At 39.5% G+C, this 19,271-nt stretch overlaps 1 protein-coding gene across 1 annotated transcript; it reads left to right on the top strand.

Moving 5' to 3' along the window:
• Positions 1–1,629: 1,629 nt before the first annotated feature.
• LOC149840245 (uncharacterized) lies at positions 1,630–2,064 on the top strand. The gene has a single exon (XM_090005033.1). The coding sequence runs from the start codon at positions 1,630–1,632 to the stop codon at positions 2,062–2,064; it is 435 nt and encodes a 144-aa protein (XP_089861159.1).
• Positions 2,065–19,271: the final 17,207 nt, after the last annotated feature.

Genomic DNA, 19,271 nt, shown 5'->3' with positions numbered 1-19,271 from the left:
ATGAAAATGTTATGTTATGTTGTTAGAGACACTGAGTCAGTGCTTCCTTTTTTGGGTTCTTGCTTAAGTTATTAGTAGTGTTTTGGATAACCCTGTCTGGATGAAGGGTGTTTATGTCATGTAATGCATGCAATTTTCCTATTAATGCAATGAATTTCCTTACATTCTAGTACTTGCCTAATTGCTTATGTATAATTTTTGCCTATTTAGATGGTGTGGCGTACACGTTGTGACGACCTTATGGAGACGCTCAACAACCTCACTGAGGTGGTTGGCTATCAAGCTGAGACGATGAGGAACATGGGCGATCACATATAGCAGACCGCTCAGGGTCAGAGAGCTCCTGCCCAAGTTCTTGTCACTGTAGTACCATACAAACAATTTATGAGTATGAATCCTCCTTTGTTTGACAGAAAAGCGACACCGGAAGCAGCGAAAGACTGGGTGCGAGAGATAGAGTGGATTTTTCGTGTTTAACAGGTAAGTGACAATCAGAAGGTTGATTTTGGGACGTACCATCTCCGAAAAGATGTTGAGAGGTGGTGGGCTACCACCTGGGAGATCAAGTTTGATAATCAGCTGATCGCGTGGGAACAGTTTGTGGAGGTTTTCTTTGTTGCATATTTCCTGGCTCATGAGAGGAGCAGGAAGATGTAGGAATTCTTTGACTTGCAGTAAGGAAGTTCGACGCTAGCAGAGTGCGTCACTCATTTCCGTAGTCTTGAAAGATACTGCCCTAACCTGTATGCAACCGAGAAGGAGTGAACAATGAAGTTTGCTCGAGGTCTGAAGCCAGTTTTGCGTACCAAGGTGTATACACGTGCACCTACGACTGTGGACGAGGCTCTGGAGATAGCCTCACTTCTAGAACATGATTGGACAGAATCCCAAAGGATGCCAGCATTCATAGGACAACAGCAGCAGCAAGGCCAAAAGAGTTGGCCTAGAAAGCGTCAGTTCCAAAAACAGCAGGGTGGAAAGAAGTTTCATCCACCTTCAAAGAAGAACAGAAACAACAACAACTAGCAACAATATCAGAATCGACGACCCCAATACCAGCAGCAGCAACGCCAGTATCAATAGCCTCAGAAGCAGATCATAGCGGCGGGTTGTTCGAAGTGTTCCATCGATCATCCAGGACGACCTTGCCCACGTGACACGGGTGGATGTCTTTATTGTGGCAAGATGGGTCACTATATCAAGGATTGCCGGAAGAAGCAATCAGACGATCAAAGGAGAAACACACCAGAGACATCTCAGCCAGCGCAGCCGAAGCAGCCTCAATCATATCAGTCGCAGCAACAACATCAGCAGAAGTAGGGCAGTCAAAAGACCATTACAGGACGTGCTTACGCGGCAACCGTGGAGCAGGTAACCAAGGGCGAATTGGTCCAAGGTACTATTTCAATCGCAAGACATGCAACCTTTACGTTATTTGATTGTGGTGCTTCACATTCTTTTATAGCTACCAGATTTGCTAGAACTTTGTCTTTGACCGTAGAGTCTTTGAATTACCCATTGGAGGTCCGTACTTCGACAGGTGATCAGTCCTTTTGTGATTCTTACATTTTGAACATCAAGGTGTCAGTGGCAGGGCAGAACCTGTCAGCTGATGTGATCCTGCTAGACATGACTGAGTTCAACGTCATTCTATGCATGGATTGGCTTCTTGAGTATCACGCTCAAGTTTTCTGTCGAGAGGGCAAGATTGTTCTTTTTCAGCCTGATCGTCCTGTCTTGAAGATCAAGCTTCCTCGACCCTTGCGTGATAGCCGTTTGATTTCTTCCTTCAAGGCCCAGAAGTATTTGCGGAATGGAGGTACCGCATTTTTGGTCAGTATTACCCCATTCGAACCTGAGATGGTTCTGATCGATGACCTAGACGTGGTTCGGGAGTTTTCCCATGTGTTTTCAGAGGAATTGCCTGATTTACCTCCGAAGCGAGAGATCGAATTTTGCATTGAGTTGTTGTCTGGAACTACTCCTATATCCAAGGCACCTTATTGTATGGCTTCGACAGAGCTTGAGGAATTGAAGCGGCAGTTGGAAGAACTTTTAGACTAGGGTTTCATTCGACCCAGTGCTTCTCCGTGGGGAGCACCAGTGTTGTTCATGAAGAAGAAGGATGGATCTTTGAGGTTGTGCATCGACTACCAGATGCTCAACCAAGCGACGATTAAGAACAAATACCCGTTACCCATGATCGAAGATCTTTTCAATCAGTTGCAAAGAGCAAAGATTTTCTCGAAGATGGACCTCAAGTCAGGTTATCATCAACTTTGTATTAGAGAGGAAGACATTGCGAAGACAACTTTTCGAATGAGGCATGGTTTATACGAGTTCGTGGTGATGCCCTTTAGCCTCACGAATGCACCAGCTACATTCATGGATTTGATGAACCAGATTTTTCATCCATTCGTGGATACGTTCATGATCATGTTAATTGACGACATCTTGATCTGCTAAGAGAGTCCTGAGCATCATCAAGAACACTTACGTATTGTTTTGGGTATTCTCCGTGAGCATCGTTTGTTCGCCAAGTTCTTCAAGTGCAAGTTTTGGCTTGAGCGAGTTATGTTTCTTGGTCACGTGATATCCAAGGACAGAGTGTCAGTCGATCCAGCAAAGGTTGAAGCAGTTTTAGGCTAGAAACAACCTCAAAGTGTGTCAGAGATTCGCAGTTTTCTCGGGTTGGCAGAATATTATCGACGATTCATCCAAGACTTTTTGAGAATTGCCTTACCGTTGACAAAGCTTTTGCGTAAAGGCATCAAGTTCGAGTGGGATAGCGCATGTGAAGACAGTTTTCAGATCTTGAAGTCAAAGTTGACGACTTCACCGGTGTTAGCTTTACCATCAGGCAAAGGTGGTTTTGTGGTGTACACGGACGCCTCTTGTATCGGATTGGGTTGCGTGCTAATGCAGCACGACAGGGTGATTGCTTATGCTTCTAGACAGTTGAAGACCCATGAGAGAAATTACCCGACACACGATTTGGAACTAGCAGTAGTTGTGTTTGCTTTGAAATCGTGGTGACATTATTTGTATGGAGAATCGTTTGAGGTCTTTTCAGACCACAAGAGTCTCAAATATCTGTTCTCTCAGAAGGAGTTGAACATGAGACAACGACGTTGGCTCGAGTTTATCAAGGATTATGACTTTACGTTGTCTTACCACCCTGGTAAGGCGAACATAGTGGCGGATGCGCTTAGTCGCAAATCGAGTGGTGTTCTGGCTAGTCTCGTATGGAGCCAGAAACTGATTGAAGATTTCATAGTTTGGAAGCCTTTTTCAGTTGGGGGTGTGGTTGATCTTTTTGCAATGGTATTTTTAAAAGATATTTTTCTGTAAAAGATTTGGAAAATTGTCAACCAAAAATAATAAAAATTGACCTTCCACGAATGTGGCAAGTATGAGTCGAATCCTCAAGGAACGGGAAATATTCAATTTACTTCTAAAATTTTCAATTTATTAATATCAAAATATTAATCTAAGTTAAACAATACAATTCTAATGAAATTTCAAACTAAAAACTACAGTTAACTAGAAACAGATTTCTAAAGTCTTCTCCAGATCGCCAGGGGTAATTTCATCCTTTCACCACATGTGCATTTGCACTCTCATTCTGAATTCACCTTTTGACCTGTTGTAAACTTTATCAACCTAAAACACAATAAGACATAAAATTAGTACACAATTATAATAAATGATTCTAAAATTATATTAAACCTAATTCTATGAGGAATTATTGAACTAAATTATAATTAAAAATCAAAATTAACTAAAATGTCATTTCTAAGTACATCAACTAACTATTCTGAATCTAACTAAACTAATTGCTGCAAATATACTAACTAAGATGCAGAAAAACAATAAAAACTACCGAAGATCACACAACTAATAAAATGATTGTTTTGCCCTTAAATAGTGCAAAAGTGGATTCTGACAGCTTTTCGCAAACAGTGAATTTGAAGGGGCAAAAAAAGTCTGATTTTCACAAATTTTCTTTTGTTCTGTTTTTGATAGATTCAGAAATCTGTTAGATTTTACGGATTTGAAAAACTTATCCGGAATCTCCAGATATAAGCGTTTCAATTTCATACAAAATCTGGAAATCGTATGTCCCGAAATTTAAAAATGCGAAAAAGCTGATTTTGAAAAACACTTAAAAGTCAGACCAAATCAACTCAAAATGAGCTGATTTTTGGTCTGCTGACAGTGAACACACAGAGGAAGAGAATAGAATAAAAATTTTGGAAAACTCAGAAAATTTGCACATAAAATGATGAGTGCAAGTTGATGCAAAAACCCAGTTTTTAATTCAATGTACTATTCATTTGAAAGAATCCAATACATGCACTATGACATTGAATTGCATATAAAAACAGTCCTAAACACTTCTAATATACTGTTAAACTACAGAAAATGGACTCAAGGAAATGAATTAAACAAACATGCAAATAATTTAAGCAAATTAATTCTAACGTTAATCTAAGAGACACACTATTGATAGACTAAGCTAAACTAAAATGCAATTATCAATTGGAATGGCTAAGTTAATGAAGTTAACTAATCCTAATAGATTCACCTTAATGTAAGCTAACTATTTAACTAAAAACACGAAGATTAAATCCAAGGCTAATTTGAAATTAGTGTTAACAAAAACTTCAACCTAATGTTAGTTAGTCAACTTAGCTAGGGTTAATTACCTAACTAGGGTTAGTAAGGGGGACGGTTTAGAGTTTAGCTTTGACATAGGCTCACGTCACCCTAGATGGACCCACTAGGGTTAGTAAAAGTTGGACTTACTAAACAAGGTCACCTACACGATTTTGGTTAATTTTTAATAACTAACCTAATTACTTAGGAATTAATGAATTAGAATTGGTAGCTAGATATCTAATCCTAAAACAAGATTTTAGCCTAGAAATAAAATCGGTAATTAAATCAAAACCACTACCAAGACAACTTATTTTCCTAAATTACTAAACACGTTTTTTTTTTTTAACTTAAATCAAATTCAAAACCTACCAAAATCATTAATGTTATATCTATGCTATGTCAAGTTATGGAATTAAAAGAGGGCATATAAATACTAAGTAACGAATTTGGAAATGAATGAACCCGTGCATTCTTACCTTAGGGACCCATTTGGAAAGATTGCAATTTCAAAATCGTCAAGCTCAATGGGCCCACACGGTTTCAATTTTGCATTAAAATAAGATAGTAAATTTTGAAAATCTTTCACCAAAGCTTGCACACGAATTTTAGAAAGGGAATTGAAAATCAAAATTGTTTCCAAAATTGAAAAGAGAGAATGATTTTATCTTGATTGGACTAGAAGAAGGGGTCAAAACTTGCCTCAATTGAATTCCACGAATTTGAATGGGCTACCACACCTACCAAAATCGTTTCTTAAACAAAAATACCAAAGTGCCCTTCATCTAAAATTCGAAATTAAATAATTAGTTAACCTAGGCTCTAACTAACCTAACTAAACTAACATCTACACAAATAAATGTAAGGGTATGAATAAAATGTAACACACAAAATCGGAAAATGCTATTTTGGCTAACACACACAAATCTAAATTACTTAATTCAATCTCAAGACTGACTAAAACTAGATACAATGAATCTGGACCTTAAACAAAGCTTTTCTAAACTCAAAGCTACAGCCATGGCTGCCTTCTCTTATGAAGAAAACGATAGCTAGCAACCCACATAAAACGATTTTTCTAATTCACGCAGAAAAGTTATGTTATCTAGTAACACACCAATGATAAAACAAAATTTTAATATAAAATAAACTAAGATTTGAATGGATATGATTCTAATAACTCTAACACACTAAACTAAACTAAACTACTGTAATAAAAAAATATTTTATCCAAATAAGCAAAACTGGGCACACGTCACAATAGGCCAAGCTAGGCTTAGCCGATTTTCCTATTGGACTAAACACTATACGACTTATCTCTATAAAATACCTTATAACTCGATCTAAGCATGCAAATGACAGTGGTTTTTGCTCTCAACAATCAGAAATATAAGAAGGGAGGTTTGAGATTAAGGAGACTCGACTGTAGGTAGAATCGATTTTTACCTAAAAGAAATTATGGAAGAAGACGACTCACCTCTTGGGTAGTCCGACGAGTGGAGGGGAAGGAAGAGCGGTTTGAGCCAAAAGACTTCGCTGCCAAGATCGTGTTTGTTGTGATGCACATCCACGTGACTGTGTATGGTTGCAAGGATATGCCGAACAAAGGGTGCCTAGCGGTGGAAGGAAAAAGGGCTGCACCCAATGGAGAAGAGGGTCGGAAGGGGAAGGAGCCAACCTTTCCAAGACAGGTAGACGGCACACCATCTGGGAAGAGCACCCACGTTGAGCTGCAACCCTGAAAAAATACAGCAATCACACGTTAGATGATTCACACAATGATGAGGAAGAAGATGGTGGAAAAAGCAAAACGTGAATGAGAAGAAATCGTAGACGAAGGAGCATCAATGGAGGTGGCATGTAGAGGACGGCATGGAGGAGGAAGATGAGCTCTGGCTGGGCACAAATCTCAAGGCAAAAAACATCCTAGGGTTTTCAAAAAATCCTATTTAAACTTAAGCTAAGGTTTTCACAATTTCAAAAAGGGGTTTAAAATAAAAAGAAATGTTGGGCGCCTCTTTTGAAGGGGGTTTTCTGAAAACAATTCATAAATTGGGTTTGGATCCCATGTGAATTGGATTTTGATGTTTATGAACTGATCCAAGACCCAAGATGGTCTATTTGGGTCGGATCTTGATCTGAATTACCTTGAAATTTGTGCCCAAGCACTAAAATTATAATATTTCACTCAATTTAACTCTGATTTAATTGAAATTCGAACCAAGACCTCTTTATACCAAAATACATCCAATCATAGGTTCTAAACCTTAAGAACACATACAAATGCATGAATATTATATTAAAATAATGTGTATTTTATGCATCATCAGGGTGGATCGATCAGATTATCTGGTCTGACCATTCGATCAGAGTTTTTGCCTAGAATCGTGGAGGCTCAGAAGCTTGATGACCAGTATGGTAAGTTTCTAGCCCTGGCAAGACAAGCAGATACATTCTTTAGTGTGTGAGATGATGGCAGTATTCGTATGAGAGATCGACTTTGGGTTCCGAGCGACCCTGAGCTGAAAAAAAAGATTCTTGATGAAACACACATGTCAAGATATACGATTCATCCAGGTGGAACAAAGATGTTTAAGGATTTGCAACAAAAATATTGGTGGAACGGTATGAAGCGCGAGATAGCAGCGTGCGTTGCGAGATGCTTGACTTGTCAGCAGGTCAAGGTAGAGCACCAGCGTCCTGGTGGTTCCATGCAGAGGATCGAGATTCCTTAATGGAAGTGGGAAGACGTTACGATGGATTTTGTGGTAGGTTTACCGTAGACAAGACGTAAGCATGATGCGATATGGGTAGTCGTGGTCAGACTCACCAAGTCTACCCATTTCTTACCTATCAGGATCAGTCAATCCCTTGAGAGTCTAGCTGACCTGTATGTTAGAGAGATTGTACGACTGCATGGTGTGCCGAGATCGATTATTTCTGATCGTGATCCCCGGTTCACATCGCGATTGTGGGGTCAGTTACAGTCTACTTTGGGTACAAAGTTGAAGTTCAGTACAACTTTTCACCCTCAGATGGATGGACAATTTGAACAAACTATTCAGACGCTAGAAGACATGTGAGCCTGTATGCTCGATTGGAAGGGTGAATGGGATTCACACATGTGTTTGGTTGAATTCACATATAATAACAGTTACTATGCTAGTATCGGGATGGCCCCGTACGAAGCATTGTATGGGAGAGTTTGTCGATCACCGTCTTATTGGGACGATATCAGCGACAGATCTAGAGAATCACTGATTGTTCTTTAGCACTACACTCAGTAGGTGCAGAAGATCCGAGAACGCTTGAAGGCAGCACAAGATAGACAGAAAAGTTATGCCGATAAGAGACGATGTGAGTTATCATTTGAAATTGGTGACATGGTTTTTGTTAGAGTTTCACCGACCAAGAGTGTGTTCTGTTTCGGTAAGAAAGGGAACTTGAGCCCTAGATACGTTGGACCGTTCGAGATTTTGGCAAGGATTGGTGAAGTGGCATATCGTGTCAAGCTACCTCAACAGTATGCCCACATTCACAATGTTTTTCATGTGTCGATGCTAATAAAGTACATTCCTGACCCATCACACATCATTCGTTACGAAGATGTGAAAGTGTAGGAAGATCTAACTTTGACAGAACGGCCTATTGGGATAGTTGATCGACGAGATCAGGTTTTGTGTACCAAGACTATTCCACTGGTTAAGGTACATTGGCAGCACCATGGCATAAAAGAATGCATATGGGAACCAGAAGCGAGCATGAGAGAGAAATATCCAGAACTTTTTGTAACCTAATATGGGTGATTTCGTTGACGAAATCCTTTTCAAGGAGGGGAGGATGTAAGGTACATGATTAATTTTGAAGTATTGTTACGCAAATTGTGTTGTGATTGAGAATTTCTCTTCGAATTTGCAAATTTTCGTATTTTTACCTACATGGAGATACGAGTCGAAAATCACGTAAGTTTACATTAAATAGCAATTGAGGGAAATCTATAATGAATTAACCTTCGAAATTTTTAGGGCAAGTTTATAATACGTACATTTGAGTTGTCCCCAAATTTGAGGCCCAAACGATGAAAAAACCCTGTCAGTGCATGTGATTTACGGGAGATCGCTTAGTGACTTAGAGAGGGCCCGAACAAGACCCATTTCGTTCATAGAGAAGATCTTTCTCTTGATTGAGCTTTGAAATTCTATTTACAGTAAAAATATAAAATAAAAATAAATATACATGATGGAGAATATTTAAAATTCATTTAATAATAAAATCGGTAAAAAGCTTATTTTCTCTTGTTGGTCAAGGGATGACCTTGGCCATGAGACCAGCTGGTCACGTTGACTAGCTAAAAGGATGGCAGTCTCATAAGAGACTAAAAACAAGTTTCAAGGGAGGGCCACAATTGGCCCTACCCAAATAAAAAAAAAGGTAAAAGAGGGAATGAAATGGTGTGAAGGGAGGAGGACTTGACCTTTCCCCCTTGGGAGATGCATGGACTTGAAAGGAGTCCCTTGCCTTGGGATTCAAGGAAATCCCAAGGGCTCTTCCCAATGTTGGGGGAGTCATCATGAGGCTAGAAGTGCCTCATTGGATGCATGGGGCGGCAACCCCATGGCATTCTTGAAAACTTTGGGAGGCTTTTCAAATCCTCAATGTCGTATGGTGGAGCTGGGCAGCAGTGGGAAAACGTGACCCACTCCCAGCCCCACATCTTAGAGAGTGAGTCTCCACTGTTCATCTCACCAACCCCCCCTTTAAGCGCTCTCTTGAAAAATCGAGAGCCCCAAAAGGGGTGATTTTTCTAGACTCTCTCTCTCATTCTCTCTCCCATTCTCTCTTCCCTCACACTCACTAGTCGTGGGTTTGGTTCAGCCTTGTTGGAGGAGACCATTGCAGTTGTGACCTCCTTCCTTCTTCTGAACTTGCAAGGTGAAGGCTCAATGCGATTTTCTTTGTGTTCGTTATGGTACACCATGAAATCGAGGTGTCAATACATCTATGCATGCATGCACCATCGATGGATTAGTTGGATAAGTTCCCATTCGACATTATTTTTCAATTGCCTTGAGTTGGCTTGCTTTGTGCATTCATACATTCTTTTTTTTTTAGATCGATAGCATTTTTGGAACTTCTTTCTCATTGTCGCCCTTCTCTCTTGTTGTTGGGCATGGTGGCTTCCTCCGGAACCTGTTAGCTTTGCTGGGTACACTCTGGACCGAGCTGGGCTTGTCCAGATGCACCCAGTCCTTCGGCACCCACTTGGAGTGCAGGACGGGTTGCGGGTGGCGAACCGCAGCCACCCATTTTTTTTGTGGGTATTTTGGTGTGCTGGTTTCAGACCCAGTCCAAAAGTACTTGGGACTGGCATGACGTGGGCGCCATGACCTGGGTCACGGTGTGACTAGGTTCCACCTGGAAAGGGGCCCATGGCCCTTTGGTATTTTTTCTTTTTTTGTTTCTATTCATCGAGTGCTTTGCGCGTCGGGTCACCTGGTGCCATGGGCACCCGGGTTGGCCAAGTCTTTGGGGGACTAGGGTCACAGACCCGTGTGGCTGGTCTGAACCAAGGGTTCAGACCAGAACTCTGTCAGGTTTACTTGGGTCCGGTCCTAGGGAGCAGACTCAAGCCCCTCTCGGTTCGGCTCAGCATCGATCCCAAGGCAGTCGCCTAGTGGCGAGCTGCTGTGCTTCGCGGCTGGTCGCTGCACCCCATTGGAGATCGGTCTAAATCATGAGTTCAAAACTCTCTTTTAGCAGCAACATGGTCTTGTCCAAAGGACCAGACCTAGGGCAGGTCTTTTTCCCCTCCCACTTGCCTTGGCACCGTGGTTTTCTACCGGAAGCTTGCGGTTTTTGGGTAGCCGATTCGAGCTCACCCAGCTCGATAAAGGGTCTGGTCTGAACCGTGGGTTCAGACCAGGGCCCTTATCAAACCATGCGGTCTGGTCCAGAAGACCAGCCCCGCATGCTTGTAACCCCTGTTCAGCAGTTTTTGCAGAAGGGTTACCGGGTGCCCATTTGCACCCGAGTCCCTTGCTATTTTTGGCGCCTATTTAGCGGTTGTCACCATAGGTGACTATGTGGCCAGATTTGGCCGTTGAGTGTAGCCAAACCATAGTCTTGGTCTGGCCCACATGACCAGACCCGCTCACACCTACCAGTTGCAGTATAGCTGCCATAGGCTACCGGGTGCCATTGCACCCGGGTCCCTTGCAGTTTTGGTGCCCATTAGCTTGTTGTCACCATCGGTGACCAATTGATCTTAGTCAAGGCCTGTGAGTATAGCCGAATAACAGTTTCGGTCTAGTCCAAATGGCCAGACCCGAACTCCCCTTTTTCTCGCATTCAATTGCAAATCGATTAGGGCCCCAAGCATGGGAATTCGGTTGCGAGCAATCAGCTAGCACGCGCGCGGGTGCGTGTATACATATACAAGTGTAATATATATATATATATATATATATATATATATATATATATATATATATATATATATATATATATATATATATATATATATATATATATATATATATATATATAGTAGGGTTGGGTGATTCGGTGCGACTACCTACGGGAAACCAATCGGACACGTGGCACCCTCGTGCTTTGTCCAAGTGTTTCCGCGACAACCTTTACACTCAAATGTGAGTGCGAGTCACATAAGGGTTTTACCTTCGACCGTCCAGTCGGATGGCCCTAAAATCTTGTTGTTAGGTTCGTAGTGGATCTCACACCTTCCTTGGTTTCTGTTTTAGTTGACAAGTGTGTGTAAGCGTGTAAGCACGGTTGCAAACCCCATATGTTTAGAGCCTACGTTGGTTTCAAATCACAGACATTGTTTGGTGTCTTTGTATTGGGTCTGCAGGCGCGACACCCAAACCGTGGAAATGCTAATGTTATTCCCACAAGTTGGGTGTATTCTGAATTTCTTTCGTGACACATAAGTATGTTAAATTAAGTAGCCTGGCAAGGCATAAGCATATGATTGTCCTTCGTGGCATATTTGCATCTTTAGCTCCTGCAAGTGCGGCAATCCACCTTGGAATGCGAATGTAATTCCCATACGTATGGGAATATCATAGATTTCAATCTCAATACATAAGTGCACCAAATCACAAATTTTTTCTATAAGGGTGGTCTCATGTTACATGAAACGCCAAATCAAGACCTTTGAAGTTTTGATCCGTTTGAAATTGTGATGAGAAACTTGCAACGATTGCTTCAGTAGGTTGTGTTTGAAATGATAATTACATTCTTGAACTCTTGCATATCTCTTGAAATTGACGAATTGTACACTCACACGCACATTACTATGCAATTGCATCACGTTTCTCAGTTATGCAGTTGTATCATGCCTCTGTTCTTTATGTTATGCAATTGACGAAACATCGTGTGGTACCTTGTTGCACTTTGCATACAACACATCCTGACACTCGTACTGAGTAGTGCGTACCTCGTCTGGTACATTGCTTGAGGCATTGATGAATGCATGAAGTGAACCTAATTCATAAATGAAAAAAAATGACACACACAGTTTGAACACCATAGGGTATGAATAAACATTATTTTTGTTGGACTCGGTTGGAGTCTTTGGACAAGGGCCCTTCTATCATGAGCGAACTCACGTGTGACTATACCCTAAATTAGAAAAGAAATAATATGGTGTTAAGATCGCTTTCACGAGTGATGTGCTCTGGTTAGCCGTGTGAGGCTGAGCATGTGGATGGGCAGGCTAAGTCCTCGTTTGCATACCCTGCGGGGACCACGGGGCATAAAATTCCTCGTCAGGAGGTCTGACTGAATAATGAGCCTAAGAAAGATAAACCTGCTTCACCCCATTCACAAAACGGTTCACCTTAGAGAGGGTGGATGGTACAACCCTGAGTGACTTGTCGTTACTACGACACGTGTTTTGACAGGAGTTGTAGCGTCCTTTGACCTTCAGTCACTCAGAGTCAGGGAGGTCGAGGTTGCCTTGTTAGGACCTCACTACTGCAGTAGTTCGAATTGCAATCCTTACTTATGCGAGAGTTTCTCTCAGTTGTGTGTTGCTCGCATAAGGTTACTCAGTCTGTTGCATCCCCGGTTACCACATTAAAATAATTGAATAACTGACACCAGGTGTGTGTCTCACAGAATGCGAGGTTTCTTCGCGTACCCGAAGGAGTAATAAGAAGAACTTAAAGACTAACCAATCACAGTTGACATATTGTAGTTGTTACTTTACTTGTTCAGCAGTTGTTTTAGTTCTCTTTACGTTTCTTTACTGCTCTTAGTTACTTGTTCAGCAGTTGTTTCAGTTCTTGTTGTGTTTCCTTACTGCCATTAGTTACTGGTTTTGCAGTTACTTCAGTTCTATTACCTGTTTCACTTGGTTAGCACTTGTCACATATGCACTTTCCTGACACTGACACATATACTTGTTATTTCATGTTACTGCTTCCTATTTTTCCTCATAGAAATGAGATATATATCATTGTTGTTTCTTCACCACCTCGCAAGAGGACTGACCCCATTTTATGGGGATGCAGGTGATGAATAGGTACGGTGTTGATGCGATGACATACGGTGGAGGCTTGGGGACCCACACTTAGCTGCTGATCTTGCTTTTGTTGGTTTTGGGTTTTGGTTGGGATACATTCCTTATTTTGAGACTTGTTGTACTGTCACATTTTTATAACTTTTAAACTGCTGGGTTGTATACCCCCTTTATACTTGTGATTGTACCTCTTATTATGTTTTGATAGTCACTTATGTTGTACTTAGCTATGGCCGTCAAGACTTGCGGCCTTGCTACCTTCTTTACACTTTGTTTCCGCTGTTTTTAGTAAAACCTTTCAGAAAAAAATCATAGAAAATCTGAGGTTTTTCCAAGGTCGGGGTTTGGGGCGCCACAAGAAAGACTTACCTCTCGGCTCGTCCGACGAATGGAGGGAGAACATGAATGGTCTTTGGAGTTGGAGAGCATGCGTCTTGGATGGTCTGCAATTTATTTTTGGCTATTGCAAATTTTTGGGAGCTGAATTGCAGAGGGGGAGATCAGTGTTGGAAGCATAGAATGAGGCGTGGTTGAAGAGGGTTCACTGCCAAGTCTCGGTGATGGTAGACGGCAAGCCGAATTCAAGTTGAAAGCTTCCACGAAGAATCTACAACACCTATAAAATAAAATACAATGCATACAAGAAAAGACATAAAACAGGGCATGGAGGAAAGAAAGGTAGTAGGGAGAAGAGAAACAAGATTAGAAGAAAAAAAGAAAAGGGTGAAGAGGTGAGAAAGTGGAATAGGGAGAGAGAAATGGACTAAAGGGGGGTGGACGTTTTTCTCCAAGAGCCAATAGCGTGTAACCCTAATGGTTGCTACTATTTAAACCTCTAAAACATTTTCTAATTCTAAAAACTACTTAAAAGTTAAATTAATTCTAGCTAAAAGTCAAAACTATCTATTTTTTACAAGTAACTACCTAAATGCATCATGAAGAGGGGGGTTTTAGAAAAATCATGAAATACACCATGGATCACATGGGTTCACGGATATTTTAAGTTTTGATTCAAGCCCATGATCCAATATTTCACTTTTAGATCGGATCTGGATCCGATTTAACTTGGTATTCACTCCAATTACTTTGAAAATGCTTCAATTTCTTCATTTTAACTCGAATTTGAGTGAAATTCGAACCGTGGCCTCTTTATACCTAAATACACCAATACATGAGTTTTTATCCTTCAAAATATATAAAAATGCATGAATAATGTATGAACACGATATGCATTTCGTGCATCATCAATGCCCACCCCTAATCCCAATGGGCTCTCTCCCCATTAACATCCTTCTATACATATCCTTACATTATCCCTTAATCAATCTCAAATACCAATCAAGCACAGCTCATTTAGATATAACAAGCCTAAGCCCTTGGTCAAGCTGGACTTGTTTACCAATTCGGATGATTCCGACCTTCCCTAGTTCATTGTTCACTCCTAGGGTCAGCTAGCTACCTTACAAATCATGTGTAGATGGATGATGCATGCCATGTTCATGTGTGTTCCTGTGATCGTTGCAAAATTTTTTTCCTTTCCCTTTCTTCCTTTTCCTTTTTAGGGAAAAAAAAGCAGAAGAGAGAATGAGAAACTCTTTGCAGGGTCTCACTTGCCCTTTTGAAAAAGATGTTTTGAAATTTACTCGCCTCCGTTTTGAAATTTTGTGAGAAAAATGGAGAGACGGGATTCACTCATCGGTATGAGGTTCAACCGTTCCTGGCACCTTTACCAGGAGTAATTGAAGTAAGGATCAAACTTATGCCTTTTGTTTTGCCTAAATTTGTCTAAGTGATTATGCACATAGAGTCATGCTTGTGTTGTAATGTATCCATTTTTTGAAAGTATTTCAGAAATTTGGACTTTTCAAGTAATTTTAAAATAAGTTTGAAAATATCCTTGAAATTGAACTTGTTATGGAAAATTGAATTCTAAGTTTGAAATAGATTTAAGATTGAGAACGAAGTTAGGAATTCTGAAAGATTGAGTTTTGAAGAAAGATGAACTTGAAAATTGAAGCCGAATTGGAATTTAAAAGTTTGAACTGAGGATTCAGTTAAGATTTAAACCTGAACTTCTAAACTTTGAAAATGAATTTTGAAATCAGAGTAAAGCATTTAAGATGAAACTTGAAATGGATTTTGGATTTGAAATTGAGATTTTGAAGTAATTCTGAAATTTGATTCAATATTTGAAATCAAAATTGAATTTGGAAATTAAACTGGAATTTCAAAGTGAATTTCAAACTTTGATTAAGAATTAAATTAGATATTGAAATAAAAATTTAGAATTAAATTTGAGATGAAAGGTAGAAATTCAAAATTTGAATTTTTTGAAAAAAAAAGAAGTGAAGACTTGAATATTTGAAATTGACATGAAATTTAGAAATGTGATGTTCAGGAATATGGGTTGAAAATTGGGATTTGAAATAAGATTTAAAACTGAGTGGAAATAAAAAGATAAATTTGCATTTGTGAATTTGAAAATGGTTTTGAATTTTGGAAATGAAAACTGTGTTTCTAAAAATTCATTTCAAAATCACTTGGAATTTTGAAAATGATTTGAGATAATTTGGAAAGATGGCAAATAATGAATGTATTGAAAGAATTTGTTTAAAATTAAAATTTCAAAGCAAATTTCATTCTTTAATAGAATTGAAATGAGATTTAAACTTTAATATACTCATGACTATGGTCACAAATATATTTTAATTTAATCTTCATTTAAATTCCAAGAAAGAATAAAATTATTTTTTGTGCTTTTATAGAATTTAAGGCAAGATTAAATTTCAATATATCCATGACTATGGCCACAAATATATCTTGATTTAATCTTTACTTTGAATTCTGATAAAAGAAGAAAAGATTTTTTTGAAAAATATGATGATTTTCAGAAAGAACCTAAAGTGTAGGTCAAATTTTATTTCATAAAAGATAAAAATCCTAAGTATTGTTCACATTTTGACTATGACCATAAATGTGAATCATTTACTTAAGATTAATTACCTTTTATTAGAATGGTACATGTGTCATTTGTGTTATCCCACAGTGCTTTTTAAAAAATAAAGGAAAATAAAATACTACAGGCAATTATGAGAATTTAAAATTGCAACTGTATGCTCGTACATTCTAATCTAAACAGAAAAATGGAAATTCTCATTAATATGAAATTATTACAATTGCAACTGAATATTAAAATTCTTAATCTAAGAAAAGAAATCAACATCTCCCATGCTTACCTGCAAACACAAGGTAACACAAGGCAAAAGAAATGCAAAATGTAGAAAGGAAATTGAAAATATCATGTTAAAGATAATATGCATGTGGTTATACCTAAGCTATAATGGAAATGCACAGGTTAATGAAGATGCAATGCCTAATGCATGAATGGAGTGCATGTGCATTTGCCTAGGTACCATGCTTATGTTAAATGAGAAATGCATATGCATCTACCTAAGTGTGATGCTTATGCTAAATGAGAAATGCATATGCATCTACCTAAGTGTGATGCTTATGCTAAATGAAGAATGCACATGCATTTATCTAAGTGTAATGCTTATGCTAAATGAAGAATGCACATACATTTGCCTAAGTGCAATGCATATATTTAATGAGAAAATGCAAATGAATATGAATATGCATATGCTAGGCTAATGTCAATGGGGAAATGCAGTATGAGAATGCCTAAGGGCAATGTTTATTCTAAGTGAAGAAAGGCATGAGATGAAGCTTGTAGCAGTTCATTGAATTGCCGTGAAAAGCATGAAGTCACAGCAGTTCATTGAACGGCTGTGAAAAGAAAGAAGCTACAGTCAAGTGTGACACAGGAAGTAAAGTGTTCTGAAGAATTGAGTAATGTGTTGTGAGGGTGTCCAGCAATATATTTATGACAACATTAAACAATGTGCTTGTGAAAATATCAGATAATGTCTTGTGAAAATGCACAACAATACACTGTGAAAACTCAGGTGATGTGTTGTGCATTTTCACATACATACCCTGCGAAAAATTGGTATGATGTGTTGTGAAAATGCACCGCAATACACTGTGAAAACTTAGGTGATGTGTTGTGCATTTTCACATGCATACCCTGCAAAAATTTGGTATGATGTGTTGTGAAAATGCAAGCAATACACTGTGAAAACTTAGGTGATGTGTTGTGCTTTTTCACAACAATACCCTGCGAAAAATTGGTATGATAATGGGTTGTGAAAGTGGCAGGTGATGGGTTGTAATATAGTGTGTAAATATTAAGTGATGTCCAGGGATAACATCAAGTGATATCAGGTGATATCAAGTGATTGATATAAAATTGGAAGCACAGGTAAGTGGTGAGGGTAGATAAAGAATCAAATATGCAATAGATGTGGCGCCCCAAACCCTGACCTTGAAGAAAACCTTTGAATTTTTAAGGTAAATTTTTTTTTTGAAATGGTTTTATGATGAACAATGGAAAGCAAGGAAAAAGGGAGTAACTGAGTAGCAAGGCTGCAAGCCTGAGCGGGCCACAGGCAAACAAAGCATATCCAACATGTTTTATAACCCACCAGAGTATAAAATCTAAGTTTAAGAATTATACACCCCATAAGTTTAAAGATACAAAATGAGACAAAATACAACAAGTCTATCAGTCACTCAAAAACAAGGAGAATCTCCCCTCAAAACCCAAAACCAAACAAGAGCAGAATCTGCAGCTAAGTGTGGGTCCCTAAGCCTCCACCGTGTTCTGTCGCATTGCCACTGTACCTATTCATCACCTGCATCCCCATAAAACAGGGTCAGCACTCTTGCGAGGTGGTGAAGAATCAACAACATTGTATCTCATTTCTTAGAGAAAGCAGGTAGCAGAAACAAGTAGCATGTGAATTACAGATACATGTGCCTGTGTCAGGTAAGTGCACGTATAACAAGTACTAACAAAGTAAAGCAATGGACAGAACTGAGCAACTACTAAACAAGTAACTAAGAACAGTAAAGGAACGTAACAGGTACTAAAGAAAGTAAGCAAGTAAAGTAAATTACTACAGTATGTTAGCTGTGATTGGTTAGTCTTTAAGTTCTTTTGTTTACTCCTTCGAGTACGCGAAGGAACCTTGCATTCTGTGAGTCATGCACCCGGCGTTTGTTATTCAAATTGTAAAGTGGTAATCGGGGATGCTACAGACCGAGTAAACCTCATGCGAGCAGCATGCAACTGAGAGAAATTCTCGCATAGGTAAGGATTGCAATCCATACTACTGCACTAGTGAGGTCCTAAAAAGGTAACCTCGACCTCCCTGACTTTGAGTGACTGGAGGTTAAAAGGACGCTACAGCTCCTGTCAAAACACCTGTCGTAGTAACGACTAGTCACTCAGGGTTGTACCATCCACCCTCTCTAAGGTGAACCATCTTGTGAATGAGGCACGGCAGGTTTATCTTTCTTAGGCTCATTTATCATGCCATACCTCCTTTCGAGGTGTTCATGCCTCGTGGTCCCCATGGGGTACACAAACGAGGACTTAGCCTGCCCATTTACGTGCTCGGCCTCACACGGCTAGCAAGAACACATTGCTCATGAAAGCGATCAAAACACTATATTATTCTTTTTCATTATTAGGGTATAGTCATACGTGAGCTCACTCATGAACAAAGGCCCTCGCCCAAAGACTCCACTGAGTCTAATATCCACAACAATGTGGTTCTCATCCCCTATGGTGTCTAAGTTTCTGTTATTCTTTTATCACAAGTAAATTGTGCACTTCGTGCTCTCCTCCATGCCTCGACTACGAGACCAAAGGTACCTCTCTGGGTATGCACTAAGTGTCAAATTGTGCCATGTGCACGTGCGAAGCTAAATGTCACATATTTTCTTAAGTACTTCACATAATTATTTAACAGAGGCAATGATGCATATGCATATCTATTGAAACACATCTCAACCACATGATAATGTGCAAGTGAGTGTACAATTCTACATTTCTAGGAGATATGCAGTTCAAGAGCAGAACTCAATCATATTTGTATGAATAGTAAGCTCAAACAACTATTACATGCATTCTCATACATCATTTGTCAATGAGTTCTCATCA

The sequence above is a fragment of the Nuphar pumila genome, chromosome 4 (genome assembly GCF_984573655.1).
Source record: "Nuphar pumila chromosome 4, dmNupPumi1.hap1.1, whole genome shotgun sequence".
In the NCBI taxonomy this organism is placed as follows: domain Eukaryota; kingdom Viridiplantae; phylum Streptophyta; class Magnoliopsida; order Nymphaeales; family Nymphaeaceae; genus Nuphar; species Nuphar pumila.
Note: the sequence above shows the minus strand (reverse complement) of the source record. Positions and strands in the feature narration are given on the sequence as shown.

What these genes read in the sequence shown, in the direction of transcription:
- LOC149840245 (XM_090005033.1), top strand. Translation starts at nt 1,630, where the DNA reads ATGACTGAGTTCAACGTCATTCTATGCATGGATTGGCTTCTTGAGTAT.